Source organism: Pongo abelii, chromosome 2 (genome assembly GCF_028885655.2).
Source record: "Pongo abelii isolate AG06213 chromosome 2, NHGRI_mPonAbe1-v2.0_pri, whole genome shotgun sequence".
Classification (NCBI taxonomy): domain Eukaryota; kingdom Metazoa; phylum Chordata; class Mammalia; order Primates; family Hominidae; genus Pongo; species Pongo abelii.
Window position 1 is genome coordinate 181,611,225 of NC_085928.1, and position 15,254 is coordinate 181,626,478.

The window sequence follows — 15,254 nt, forward strand, 5'->3', positions numbered from 1 at the left end:
CACATCTCTAGCACCCAGAATAGTGACTGGCATGTAACAGAAAATCGATAAATACTTATTTAATTAAATAAATAAATCTTCTATGTTTATTTTTGTATCCCCCAACTACAGTTTTAATCATTGCCCAATTCCATCAAAGAGATGAACCATTTTTTACCACTCATTATGTTTTTCACCATTTCTCTACTCTTTGATGTTTAGGTTGTTCTCTCTCTCTGTCTCTCTCTCTGTCTCTCAACAATGCTGCACTAGACATATATTCAGTTTATCAGTGAGGGGTTGTAAACAGATGTCAAGGGTACTTTTCATCAGCAACAGAAAACCATACACATGTATGATCAGTGTTTCAGATCACCACTGTGGATATCACCCCTCTCAACCTGGGGTAGGCGTGAGTTACTTACTGGACTCAGCACCTCACTCACATCTTTTCCACTTGCTCTCAATCCTATTGTCAGCAACACTATCAGTCATAATTCAGATCCATAATCTTCATAGGTTGGCAACCTCATTTCCTCCACTTCATTTTTAACTTCAGTAATAAAGCAGCAAAGTTACACATTGAAATGATAAGGCACTACCTGGAGCTGTTTCCAACCCTTTACCTCTAGTATCGGCCACTGCATGCACTCTTGACCTGGCTTCCTGGATTTTCCAGAGGCCTCCTACTTCCCAGGACTTTGAAGCTTTGTCAAACACAGGAATTACTGGGAGTTGTCCCTGAATCCACACACACATCCAGTACTAGGTGTATGCTAAATAAATATATGTCTCCCCATATTTGTTCTTCTCCATTTTTATTTTTATTTTTAAAAATTTAAAAATTGTTTTTGTTGTGTGAGAGAGGGTCTTCCTCTGTCACCCAGGCTGGAATGCAGTGGCATGATCTCAGCTCACTGCAACCTCTGCCTTCCAGGCTCCAGCAATTCTCCCACCTCAGCTTCCGGAAAAGCTGGGATGACAGATGCATGCCACCACACTCAGCTAATTTTTGTAGAGAGGGGGTTTCACTACGTTGCCAAAGATGGTCTTGAATTCCTGGGCTCAAGCAATCCTCCTGCCTCGGCCCCCCGAATTGCTGGGATTACAGGTGTGAGTCACCGCACCTGGCCTCTTCTCCATTTTTAAATGTATATCGATGCTGTTATGATTTATAAACACAAATTTATTTAACAGTTACACTGAAGTTTTAGTTTATTGTGTGTAGTTGATTATTGCATCTTTTAAAATGCACGGTAGCTGGACCAAGCTTGTCCAACCCACAGCCTGTTGGCCACATGCGGCCCGGGATGGCTTTGAATGTGGCCCAACACAAATTCACAAACTTTCTTAAACATTATAATTTTTTTTTGCAACTTTTTTTTAGCTCATCAGCTATCATTAGTGTTAGTATATTTTATGTGTGGCCTAAGACAATTCTTCTTCTTCCAGTGTGGCCCAGGGAAGCCAAAAGATTGCACACCCCTGCCCTAGAAGAAAGAATGCTGGGAATCACTACTCAAAGTCCAGCATAATTTTTCAGGTTCATTAGCATCTGCAAGCCACAGGTGACTCACATTCAGGCATGTGCGCTAGACTGTAACTCTCATCTGCTAAACAGTACATGAGAGCCCTGGCCTCAGGTTCTAGCCAAAAAAGCATAACATAGTAATCTTCATTTCTGCTAAATCACAAGTCTTAATCATGGGCACTGGAAGGATGATAAATTGGAACTCCATTGGGCAGGTCATGTATCATCTCTAATCCTGAGTTTCTTCATCTATAAAAAGGAGATGACAAAATTACTACCAAGCACTGCAAGTACTCAGGGTAGTGATGGATAGAGTCTGCGCAAAATACACGTTAGCTTATGATTTTACTAGCGTCATTTATTATGATGATTACTTATCCCCATATCTGACCAGTGACTAAATCCTTCTTTATTCCCACCACAAGTTAAACTCATTAGTCATTCATTAATTCCTCAAGTATCTGGAGTATCTTCTTAACAAAGGCTATCAGATTGTAATTTCTGAAAATTCACACAGCATGACACATCCACCCAAAGACCTTCAAGATTTTTAACTGGCCAGGAGCGGGGCTCACACCTGTAATCCCAGCACTTTGGGAGGCGGAGGCAGATGGATCGCTTGAGGTCAGGGATTCAACACAAGCCTGACCAACATGGCAAAACCCCATTTCTACTAAAAGTACAAAAATTAGCCAGGCATGGTCATGCGTGCCTGTAATCCCAGCTACTCAGGAGACTGAGGCAGGAGAATCGCTAAAACCTGGGAGGCAGAGGTTGCACTGAGCCGAGATGGCCCCACTGCACTGCAGCCTGGGTGACAGAGCAAGACTCTATCTCAAAAAAAAAAAAAAAAAAAGATTTTTAACCAAATAAAATTCCAACTCCCAAATGTGAATGTCATATATCTTCCTAGTCTTATATCAAAAACTGCATCTTAGCTAAACAATGCATTTTACATGATTTGAAAGCAGTTGGTGCTTTCCCATTCCAGCACCTTTGCTCAACTCACCTCCTCACCTGCAATGACTTCCTGTCACCTACCCCAATTAAATTACTTCCAGGCCTAACCCAAATGTCCCCTCCTCAAAAAGTCTTTCTGCATCATCAGAGAGGAATTCCTCCCTCCTTCCATAGAACTTCCACGACACTATTAAATAGCATGTGCCATGCATTTTCTCTTATTAGGTAGGTCTGTTTTGTCTTTGCTGCTATAAGTTCTTAGGGAGTAGGGATCTTGGATACTACAGAATGCTTTGCACAGAGCAGGCTCTCCATAATACACGTAGCATAAAAACTGCAAACAGAAAGCCAATCTGGAAACACATTCACTATGCCCATGCAGCAGACAACACAACCAAAGCTCAAGCCTAAGGGAGTTCTGCCACTTCACAAATCACTTACCAGCATTAGGTCTAGTGAGTCCTTGCTCAGACTCACTGGACGGGCGATAGAGTTTGAAGTGGGGTTTTAAACCATGGATTAAATTGTGATGACTTCTATAGTGATTAAAATAACCTAGAGAAATTGAGAAATTTTTTTTACAAAAAAATACAGATATCAAATTTTCTAAACTGGAAAGCAAAGCTGATCATTTTTAAAACCAGGCAGGGCTATAACATCAGTCATAAGATCCTGTGCAACAGAAAATTGTAGAGCTTTAAGATGGATTTCAAAGGAATAGTAAATTTACAAGATGTAGAAAGTCTGATGTTTGACGATATAAGCTTGATATATTTCTGGATAGGAAGATAAATGTAATTTCTTCTAAGAAAAGTTTATAAAGTACATCTAATACCTTATTCCTTTATGGTTTGGTGTATTTTAGAAACCCTTTGTCATTCTGCTACCATTAGAAGTAGTAATCGTGGTTGTTATGACTTTTGTGTGGATAAAACAATAAATCTGTTCTAAAATGAGGCAAACAAAGCCACAAAACGGCATGAGGTTGAATAGAATGATATAGCAACCTTTCAACATTGCTCATTCTACTCCATTACAGAAAGACAGATTTTAAAAACAGGTATGTAGTGTCCGGCTATGGAAGAACAGTGGGTAGTTAAGATAAATTCTAGCCAAGGCCATGACTTACTGGAGGTGCTGTCAATGCTGCTGATGCTATCCGCGTTGTGCAGGTGGTGCCTGTGGAGCTGCTTGTAAAGACTAAATTTGGAGAACTTTCTTGGCTTTCCTATTCCTTTCAGTTTTGAATCCACATCGTCAACACTCTTCTGGATGGGTGGGTTTTGATCAGGCTCATTTTTATCTTGGAGTCTTAAGGATTCCATAGACTCTGTTGCGGCAGGCTGAGAAAATTATTTTTTTAAAAAAAGACACTGCATAAGACATGCTGCAATGTGGTTCTTTAATTCAAGTAGAGCTGAGGTATAAAGTTTACAAATGATGGAGGTTCTATAACAGACATGCAATAATGTCTGAGGTCAGCCACAGGGTAGTGGTGGATTTTTGTGAACTGTTTAAAAACTACCAAAGGAATATGAGGAGTTCTGCTATGGTTCTTCTTTCAGTAGGCCAAATTCTTGAAATTTCACTCCAATTAAACTTTTAATCTCCAATACAACTACATGGGTTATATTCAGTGTTGAGCTCCTGAACTTCTTCCTCTGATAAACATTAAGTAAGCAAGGCTTCCTCTGTCAATCATTTTCCCTGTTCCCTATGCACTAAATTTCTATTTTTGCACAAATTTTCCACTATTTTCCAGCAGTAAATAAGATGAAGCCCATCAAATTTTTTAATAAGTGTATTCATATTCTGGCAGCCATTTAGTTGAAATAGCAAGCAGATTGATATACACATACAGATATTTTGGCAGCTCTATTTAAAAGGCACTTTGGGAAGTTATTCACTTCTGGCTCAAATTGCCTCTAAATGACCCCAGACCGACCTATCCTGTTTTTGTATATCTTTAAGTAGGAACTTTCCAAAAACTGTGGCAGATACTTAAGGCTTTTTACTACCTAAATCTCAACTGCCACATTCTTGTTTATGAATCTTATTTCTGAATAAAAAATAAATCTTAATTTAAATGGAAAACAAAGCTGAATATGGGACATCCAAAATTCCACTGAATCTGTTTTCTTTTCTCACAAGAGAAGAACAGACTCAGCAATGCTAAGTTACAGCTAGCTAGGTCGGGAGGCTGGTATTTGAAACCAAGTCTGTCTCATGATTCACTTAATGTTCTTTTCCCCTCCAAGGAGACACCATCTCTTATTCAATGAATCAATCAGTCATGCTACTAATACAAACTTATACAAATTATGTTCGTGTTATACATTTCCATAAAGGTTAAATATACTTACTGGGAGGGAACCCAGAGATGGTCCTGAAGTGACCCGCTTCACACTGCCCACGTCTGTGAGTCTGTGCTCATTGTCGTCCCACCTTCCATAGGCCAGGTCAATCCCTCCCGCAAAGGCCACCGATTGGTCAATGATGACGAGCTTCTCATGGTGAGCCCACAAATAGACGGTGGATGACACATGATCCGGGTGTCTCATCACCTTGAGAGGGAATAATCCCCACTGATAATATGCTTTTGAAATGTCCTTCCTGTCATAATGAAATAGGTCTGTGTTCTCCCCGAAAAGCATTTTCTATAATTCAAATACCAAACCGTACAGCGTATACACCAAAGAAAATCATTTTATTCTCAGCATTTAGCAAAAAAAAAAAAGAAAAAAAAAGACTCCTATTTACTCTTCAAGCTCCCATGCCCATATACTATATTTTGGGGCAGCCGCCATTTAGCTTGAGGTCTGGTGATACATTAGAAAACAGTCAGCTCAATTTGAAAGCTGGTTCCCTTCCCCCTGTAAGGATTATGTTAAATTTGGTACTAAAAAAAAAAGCTACAAATATTTAACTACTATTTATCTCTGGAAAAATGTGTAATGAATTATATTGATATTTTGTCAGTCATTGAATTGAAATACTAAGCATATGAATATAGGCATATAGATATCTTGGCAGCTCTTTATTTAAAAGGTACCTTGAGAAGTTAGTATCCTCTTGCTTTCAAAATTATCCCAGTCTGACCTATCTTATTTTCATTTGCCTTTAGGTAAAAAGATTACAAAAGCTTTGGCAACTACTTTCTTCTTTTCCTTCCTTCCTTCCTTTCCTTCCTTCTTTCTCTTTCTCTCTTTCTTTCTCTCTCCTTCCTTCCTTCCTTTTCTTTCTCTCTTTCTTTCTTTCCTTCCTTCCTCCTTCCTTTCTTTCTTTCTTCCTTCCTTCCTTCTTTCCTTCCTTCCTTCCTTTCTTTCTTTCTTTCTTTCACAGAGTCTCACTCTCGCTGAGGCTGGAGCGTAGACGCGTGATCACTGCAGCCTTGAACTCCTGAGCTCAAACAATCCTTCTGCCTCAGCCTCCTGAGTAGCTGGGACTATAGGCGTGTACCACCATGCCTGGCTAATCTTTTTGTTTTTTGTAGATATGGGTGTCTTGTTATGTTGCCAATGCTAGTTTTGAACTCTTGGCCTCCAGCCACCCTCCCACCTCAGCTTCCCAAAGCGCTGGGACTACACGCGTGAGCCACCATACCTGGCCTTACTGTTTTCTTAATAACACTTTTTTAAAAAATTGTAGTAAAATAAACATAACATAAAATTTACCATCTTAACCATTTTTAAGTGTACAATTCAGTGGTATCAGGGTAATGAGTTAGGGAGTCTTCTCTTCTCCTCAATTTTTGAAAAAGCTTGAGAAAGATTGGTGGTAATTCCTCATTAAATGTTTGGCAGAATTCACCAGGTCCTTGGCTTTTCATCTGGGGGAGATTTTTAATTACTGATCAATCTCCTTACCAGTTAAAGGTCTATTTAGGTTTTCTATTTCTTCATGATTTAGTCTTGGTAGGTTTCTTATTTCTAGGAACTTGTACATTTCCTCTAGGTTATCGAATTGCTTACGGTAATATCTTAGAATCATTTTTATTTCTGTAGAATTGGTAGTAATGTCTCTACTTTCATTTCTGATTTTAGTAACTTGAGTCCTTTTTTTTCTTAGCCCACCAAGCTAAAGGTTTGTTGATTTTATCTTTTCAAAAAACCAACTTGGTTTCATTGATTTTCTGTATTATTTTTCTATCCTCTGGTTTATTTCTCACTGCTCCAATCTTTATTTCCTTCCTTCTGGTAGTTTTAGGTTGAGTTTGTTCTTCTTTTTCTAGTCCCTTAAACTGTAAAGTTAGGTTGTTATTTTGAGATCTTTCTTCTTTTTGCAAGTATAGCTGTAAATTTCCCCCTTTCCACTGCTTTCTCTGTGTCCTATAATTTTGGTATGTTGTTTCATTTTCATTTGTCTCTAAGTATTTTCTCTTTCCCTTGTGAATTTTTGTTTGATCATTGCCTGTTTAACAGCGTGTTATTTAATTTCCACAAATTTGTGAACTTTCTAGCTGTCCTTCTGTTATTAATTTCTAACATTATCTTGTGGTCAGACAGATGTTTGTATATCTACCTTTTAAAATCTATTAGGACTTACTTTGTGGCCTAACAGATGGTCCTGGAAAATGCCCCATGTGCACTTGAGAAGAATGCGTATCCTGCTGTTGTTAGGTAGAATGTTCTGTATGTCCATTGGATCCAGTTGGTTTACTGTGCGTTCAAGTCCTCTGTTTTCTTACTTATCTTCTGTCTGGTTGCTCTAACCATTACTGAGAGTGAGATGTTGAAGTCTCCAACTATTACCATAGACTGTCTTTTTCTCCTTTCAATCATATATTTTGATGATCTGTTATTAGGTACATAAATATGTATAATTTTTGTATCTTGCTGTATTGAACCTTTTATTAATATATAATGTCCTTCTTTGTCTCTTGTAATCATGTTTTTATTTAAAGTCTATTTTGTCTGATACTAGTTTAGCCACTCTTGCTCTTTTTTGGTTACTATTTGTGTGAAATATCCTTTCCATCCTTTCATTTCCAAACTATTTGTGTCTTTGCATCTAGAGTGAGTCTCTTGTAGATACCATATAGTTGGATCATGTTTTCTTAAAATCCAGTCTACCCATCTCTGTTTTTTGATTAGAGGGGTCAATACATTTACATTTAAAGTAATTATTTGTAAGATACTTCTGTAATTTTGCTACTATTTTCTACTACATGTCTTATAGCTTTTTTGTCTCTCATTTCCTGCATTACTGTCTTGTTTTGTTTGGTTGATTTTTTGTAGTGACATGTTTAAATTCCTTTCTCATTTCTTTTTGTTAAATAGCTATATATTTGATTGCTATTTTCTTTGCAGTTAAATGTAACATCTTAAAGTTGTAACATTCTAATTTGTATTTATAGCAGTTTAACTTTAGTAACATACAAATCTCTGCTCCTTTAACAGCTCTTTCCTCACAGTTGTTGGTGTTGCAAAATTACATCTTTAGGGGGTACTTGACAGAAATTTGGTGAATGAATAAATAATATATATAAATTATGCAACCTAATAAATCATTCTCTGGAAGAAAACACTTTCATTTTTTCTAACCAAGTGAAACATACAATTGTTACATATTTTAAGCCTGCTGGAGGTTTGTTAATTCATTATGTCTTGATGTACCTCAATGACTGGGTTATATTTATTGATAGGTTTTAGGTATTTGGCAAAATATCAAAGAACTTTTTCAAATTGCTTTTCATGTTTATTTACTTTAGTAGTATTTTATACTAGGTGGCATTGATTTTTTAAGGCATTTTAAATCCTAGAGGAGATCTCTTTGCTGCTATCAGTGATCAGGGGATGTCACAGGGAGATCACATCTAAGAGGTTCCAGGATAATCTTAATGAGAAGTGTGAGAACTTGATAGAGCTCATGAATATCAAAACAACTGCAGGAAGCATGTTCTTATCTAAACTCTCACTTTCAATGATCAGAGTCAGAGAAGCAGAAATGTGAGATCTGCTTACCCCCATCAATGTAGGGAAGATAAGAAAGTATAGTATTTTGCTTTATTTCTGAGGACACAATGCTATTTGATCAAATATACATTTGGGAATTCTATAGATTATTACTGCCCAGAACAAAACATAACTGAAAAAATCCTATAGAATAATAAAGAAACATTGGTTATCAAGATGAACCTGAATACCTTTATGTTGGGATGTAGACGCATCAAAGTCTTCTTGGTGTATTCACTATTGATGCCAAGAGCGAGTTCCACCTCTTTGTAGAGCATTATGAAGATCCTCACCCCTTGTTGCTGTCACAGGAGAAAACAGATGGAGGAATGTGTACCTCTGAAGGGAAGTTACAATTCATTTTCTTTTTCCTTTGCATTGTACTTTCTTTCTTTCTTTTTTTTTTCAGAGCCTCACTCTGTCACCCAGCCTGGAGTGCAGTGGTGCAATCTCGGCTCACTGCAACCTCCACCTCCCAGGTTCAAGCAATTCTCATGCCTCAGCCTCCTGAGTAGCTGGGATTACAGGCGCGTGCCACCATGCCTGGTTAATTTTTGTATTTTTAGTAGAGACAGGATTTCGCCATGTTGGCCAGGCTGGTCTCAAATTCCTGACCTCAAGTGATCCATCCGCCTCAGCCACTCAAAGTGCTGGTATTACAGGCATGAGCCACCACACCTGGCCTGCACTGTACTTTCTAACTTCTTTTATAAACAAGTAAGATAAAATTTTAATGAAAAAGGCAATACAAGCAAGTGACACATAAGTGTGTATATTGAGACACAAATATTAAAAATAAAAATCTATCTCCCTTCCATTCTTACAACTCGTCATATCAAGAAAGAATCAATAACTCATTAAAGATCCAAAACATTGAAAACTTTAGTATAAAATGGACACCCAAATTAAATTGATTCATCCTTCCTTAGACCTTGGATCTAAAAGAAAATAAACAAGCCCACTGTGGCCTATTTAATTGAGTCAAATTAAATCAAAAGTGCCTTGTAGATGCTAACATGCTATACAAATAATACAATTATTTAATAATATTAATAATCAAAAAGACAATGTCCAATCCTTTTGTAGTTCATGAGCATGATGATTGTGTGTTCACGCACAAGTGTGAGATGTGCCACACTCGAACCTTCTTATGCTGTCTGCACATTACCCATCTCATCTGAAAAAAATATTTAAACAAAAACCTAAAGACCAGGTCCAATAGCTAATAGTATAGAAAAACACTGGTATTTTCCATTCTAGTTCTGGTTGGTGACAGGCTTTCAGGCTAGGCTAAACTGCCCCTTACTGGAATGCTCCTCTCCTTCTGCTTGCCCACTCATGGATCCCCCTCCAATGTACAGTTCAGAATGTATTACCTCCAGGAAACTGTGGCTTATTCACCCCCACCTTGTGGATTGCTTTTTTTACTTTTTAGGCTTGCATCCTCCTTATTTTTGTATAGTTTGCACCATTTTAATTTGCATTGTTTGCACCCAGCAGCTCTGAAAGCATTCTGAAACATTTTGCATACATACTGGATTATGTATCTAAATGACACCTGGCATTTAGTATCGTAGAGATTAAAGGTAAGACTTTTTCCATAATACTTTCTAGAATATTACAGATGCAGGTATATTTAATAAACCATAATAAAAAATTTTGTTACAGTTTATATTAAGATTCCATGGTGATTAGTCATTGTTTATAAGGGAAATATGAATAAAAATCTTTAAGATATCTTACTGGGTTGAACAAACCTACTTTACAAGAACTAAAAATTTTTGTAATGCTATACAATCTAATATAACATAGGAGTTAATATTTTTAGGTTCTAGATCACAAGATACAAAATCTTAGAGCAAACGAAACACATAAACATTTCTGTAATATTGTTCTGCCAATACTAAAAAGCACGTTTTGGACCCTAAATTCCTTATAATAACACATCACTTCAAAATACTAACACTCTATCTTTCATGGTGTTAGTAATATCTTAAAGGTGTATGTATTTCTGGAGGTGCACACTAGATTTACATTCCGGTGTGCATTAACAAGATTTGAGTAGTAGGAGAAGACTCATTCTTGCTCTAAAAAAAGCAGGCTCAGGAAGAATATATATGTCATTCTATTTCTCTGGTTAACAGCTGGCTTTTAGCACTTGCTAATTACTTATTATAATTATGCAAGTACTATTACAATCAAGAATATAAATACATATTTCAGTAAAGCAGTAAAAGTGTAGGCAAAAAGTGAACAGATTAATTTTAATGGTCTGGCCAGAGAGTGCTCTGTAATTAACCACTGATGAAGGACTCTAAAGGAAAATTACAAGATTATTTTATTTTTCTCCTCTACTGTTCAGGTCTATTTTTGGTATTGGAATATTTTAGAATTCAGCACTGAATAATGGTTACAAAAAAAAAAGCCTCTCACTAAAAGATATAATACAAAGGGTAAAACCCAAAATTTCAACCTAAATAGTAGAACATTACACCTGACATTCTTCATCATGACCCATTTATTTTAAGCAGATGAAATTCTGCTTCTTAGGCTTAAGACATTATTACTCATGAAGAGTAGTAGTTGCAAATTAGGAACTTGGCCTGAATCCTACAGTTTTCCACTTACCTGCATAACTAATGGATTTTTGAAATAATAGAGATATTAACACTAATGGATTACATTACTACTCTCCATTTATTAATACCTGACATTTTCTTCTATGCTGTCTTTTCTCATTGAAATAATTCTAAAGGAAATAGGGTAGAGACTTTGTCTTTTTAGCTCAAAGACAAATGACTAATGAGGAAGCAATTAAATATAGAAAGTTCATTTGTATGTGGTTTATAATTATTTACCTACACCTATAGCCACAATAAACAGTTAATTAGTGACAAGATTCCTGTGATAATAAAGCAATGCATTCTTCTTCTTTTGGTCAAGGTATTGACTATTATAAACTCTAGCCATAAAGGGCAAAGGAGAATGAATCATTCCTTGGGGATGAAGGCATTTTCCAGGTTGTTATATTGCAGGCTTATACAAAATGTGGGAAATATTTCTGCAAAATGAAAGCCAAAGGAAAAAAAAAAAACCTGATGATGTTAATTCTGCAATTTAAAAAATACTCTTTCAAAACATCCCATGCTTTAGTGCCTAGTGCCTTTAAATACCCTTGGGGAAATTACTTTTTGCTTAGAGAAAGGGACGGAAATTATTAATAGGAGAAGTAGAAAAACAGATGGCCTGGAGTTGCCTATGCAATGCAGTGTTTCTTATCTCTGGTGAACTCAGCTGACCCACAGTTTCCATAGAATAAATTTCAAAAAACATGACTTTTAAAAGATGAAAGTTCTGTCCTCTTTTCTAATTAGTTTTTTGTCAAGTAGAGCAGACATAACACTATAAACAGTAGAAATTTTTAGGAGCTTTAGATATTCAAAATACATGGGAAGACAATGAAAAGAAAATTTTTATAGTGGAAATCAGTGACTTTGTTTCTTAGCCAACTTTTTCTCTGATTGCTCAAGGTAGCATAGGGAAAATATTTTCTAAATGCAGCCAAGTTTGTCCACTGCCTGAAGACAGTTTAGCCCACCACACCCCCCAACCCAGGATGCTCACTAATGTTTTTGTCACTTGCCAAGAACTTCCCCAATACAATACATTAAGAAAATGTAAAGTAAAGGATATAAAGAAATCACTTCCTCACCGTTTAAAAGTAGGCAGCATTGGGATATAAGAGCACAAAAGCTCATGTGCCTTTTTTAAACACCAATTTTGTTTGAAGCACATTTTTGAAGCTGAAGATACCTTCCCTGCAAGCCACTGTGGCCCACCACTTTGATAAGACTCATTTGATTTTCTGTGTAGAGATGTGATTATTCCTGTCATTTCTCAGTCCTGGACAACTTTCCCTTTTATTGGTCACTGACTGCAACTCTACATTGTGCCTTGTGATCCAGGACCAAAAGAAATCAACCTGAAGACAAATTCTCCCATTAGTCTAAGTTTCATAGGAAATATCGCAAGCTTCTAAGGTTGAGATACACAAAATTGCGTGTGGGGATTTGGCTGCCATAAGTATGATGCAGCTTATCTCACCTCTTAGCATAGCAAGTGCGGAACTGTGGAAAGCCCTGAGATGCTGATTTCTTTGAGTTGTGAACAGTCTGCCTCTGAAGATTGGCTTTTATTATTTTAAATGATGGCATTGCAGATCAGAAGGCCAAAGAAATAGGAAAAGTTCAACTTGGTTATTAATCAGATACATAAAATATTGTATTTTTTCTTAAGAAATAGCCATTATAAGAGATGTTTGCCATAGGTTGGCTATAAGGCAGAGACAGTTCCTAAATTCCTCTCCGAAAATCTGCACAATCAGATAGAAGAAAATAAAACATTCATTTTAATAAACCTTGTGGACCTCTGGGACCTGTTAATGCAAAACACAAATATTATGTTTCAACCTCATACTTTGCAAAGCTAGTGTGTGGCTTTCAGAAAGTAAATTATTTATGTGAAGCTGTATTTATGTGCATATAAAATGCCAATTTGGAGTGATCCGAGTGTTAAAAAATTTATGAACAAAGTAATAATATGGTGGAATGAGACTAAGGAAGAGCAACTCCGCTAAATGTACCACCAAGAAATCAATCTTTAATTGTATTACTATTTCTTCAGGAAATTTTAAATATCACTAGCCACAGTTTAAAAATTACAAGCTCCAAGAAGTGGATGAAATGGAAATGAAGCACTGTTATCAGGCAACAACGTTTATTTGGCCATGGTGTTCACGATGGACCTCGCCAAGGTTCACAGGCCATAAAAGTAAAGAGAAGTCACGCTAGAGTCAGAAAAGGTAACCAGACAGGTATGCCGAGGGCAGTAAACAAGCGCATGCCAGCAAACAAGAGGTGGAAGCCAGGCCTGCAGGATCTTCCTCCTGAGCCCTACTGAGGCATTTACTAGCTTTCTCAAGTTAACTTAGATATCCTGTAGACACTGGATCTTCAAGTGATCTAAACTTTAGCTTTCTGAATCAGAGCTCTTCCCAGTTTCTTCCACTATCAGTCACCTTCCCGACACATCTTTTTTTTTTTTTGAAACAGAGTCTTGCTCTGTTGCCCAGGCTGGAGTGCAGTGGCCCGATCTCGGCTCACTGCAAGCTCCGCCTCCCAGGTTCACGCCATTCTCCTACCTCAGCCTCCCAGGTCGCTGGGACTACAGGCGCCCGCCACCATGCCCGGTTAATTTTTTGTATTTTTAGTAGAGACGGGGTCCGACACACCATTTTGATCAGACCACCCCTGCTTCCCCACACTGCCCTGCCCCGCACAGTACTGCCCCACACAGTACTGCCCCACTGTCTCCCATAAAGTCAAACGACCAGCGTGGCTCACAAAGCCTCTGCATCCCAGCTGCAACTAGCAGTTCCAGCTTAATCCCCCATCCGGCTATGCTAACACTCAGATGTGATTAACCACCCTACTGTGCCTGACAAAGTGTTTGGCACTGCTGTTTACATTTACTACACCTAGAAAGTTCTTCTTTCCCTTTTAAAAATGTTTGTCCATCCTAAATGCCCCACATCCTTCATGTTGTGTGGGGCTCCCCAACTGGACCTTTTCCATTGGGAAAGCCCAATGCTTTCCCTCTTGTCATTAAATGGAGGCATTGTTTCTGTAAGCAACTGACACTTCTGCAGATTTTATACGCTCCTTCAACTTAAGAATCATGGCTTTTATTTATGTACATCCTCATATGATTAGCCAAATGCCCTGCACATAGAAAACATTCAATAAATACATATTGATTGAAACCTAAAACAGTGAGGTGTTGATTAAATATTACAAGCAAAAATTTACTAGTATTAGTACAGATTGCTACGCAAGGCTGGAAAAATGTACTAAAATAGAATCTTCAGGGAAAATGGAAAAGATGCCATTTCATTGAGAGAAACATAGAGAAAGTTACTGCCCATTCAATAGGTAGAAAGTGGTCTGGTAAGGCTAGGACTGAGCCCAAGACATGAGTCCCTCAGCAAGTTCTCCATTGGCAAGGCTCAAATCTGATTCATGGTGGCATTCTTAGTGATTACCGTAGAAGCTGGCTCATAGGAGACAGTAACTATATGATGAATTATTTAATAAATATGTGAATAATGTTTTCAGAATTAAAATGTCCAATTCTGTAACTGGAATTCTATTGATGAAACAAACTAGACTATCAATCAAAATGATGTTGTTTGGCAGAATGTGTTTCAAATAAATATTACCAATTTCTTTTGCTTTCAATATTAGCAGTGAGGTCTGACTATATTTGTGGATATCCCCAGAAATACTCAAGTAAATGCATGGGGAAAAGATACAGAAAGAAAAGGGGAAAGTGAATGGGGAAAGAAAAAGCCGAATGCAGAGGACAGGAAAGAAGAAATGAGTGAAGGCTATGAGAAACAGAAAAATGCTAACCCCAATTATTTAGGCTCCACACGTTCTGCTAGCATGTTTAATGACAGAATAAAAAAAGGTTGGCCGGGAGCGGTGGCTCAAGCCTGTAATCCCAGCACTTTGGGAAGCCGAGGTGGGCAGATCACCTGAGGTCAGGAGTTCAAGACCAGCCTGGCCAACATGGTGAAACACCATCTCTGCTAAAAATACAAAAATACAAAAAAAAAAAAAAAATAGCCAGGTGTGGTGGTGGGCACTTGTAATCCCAGCTACTTGGGAGGCTGAGGTAGGAGAATTGCTTAAAGCTGGGAAGCAGAGGTTACAGTGAGCCGACACTGCACCATTGCACTCCAGCCTGGGCAACAAGAACAAAACCCCATC

General features: G+C 37.6%; 1 protein-coding gene and 1 non-coding gene across 8 annotated transcripts in view; one reads left to right on the top strand and one right to left on the bottom strand.

Annotated features, from left to right (window-relative positions):
* PLD1 (phospholipase D1) overlaps positions 1-15,254 on the bottom strand; it is a 210,026-nt gene that overhangs the window by 82,606 nt on the left and 112,166 nt on the right. For 6 of the 7 annotated variants that reach the window (XM_002814285.6, XM_054552993.2, XM_054552994.2 and 3 more), the window contains 4 exons: positions 8,616-8,726; positions 4,834-5,034; positions 3,600-3,813; positions 2,912-3,025 (listed from right to left, as the gene is read on the bottom strand). In XM_002814285.6, the coding sequence (XP_002814331.3) occupies positions 2,912-3,025; positions 3,600-3,813; positions 4,834-5,034; positions 8,616-8,726 (640 nt within the window). The remainder of the gene's footprint in view (positions 1-2,911; positions 3,026-3,599; positions 3,814-4,833; positions 5,035-8,615; positions 8,727-15,254) is intronic. The other variant, XM_002814286.6, reaches the window with a different exon arrangement.
* On the top strand, positions 9,499-9,602 carry LOC112132925 (small nucleolar RNA U13). Its single transcript, XR_002914626.1, has one exon. It is a non-coding gene; the product is annotated as a small nucleolar RNA U13 (small nucleolar RNA).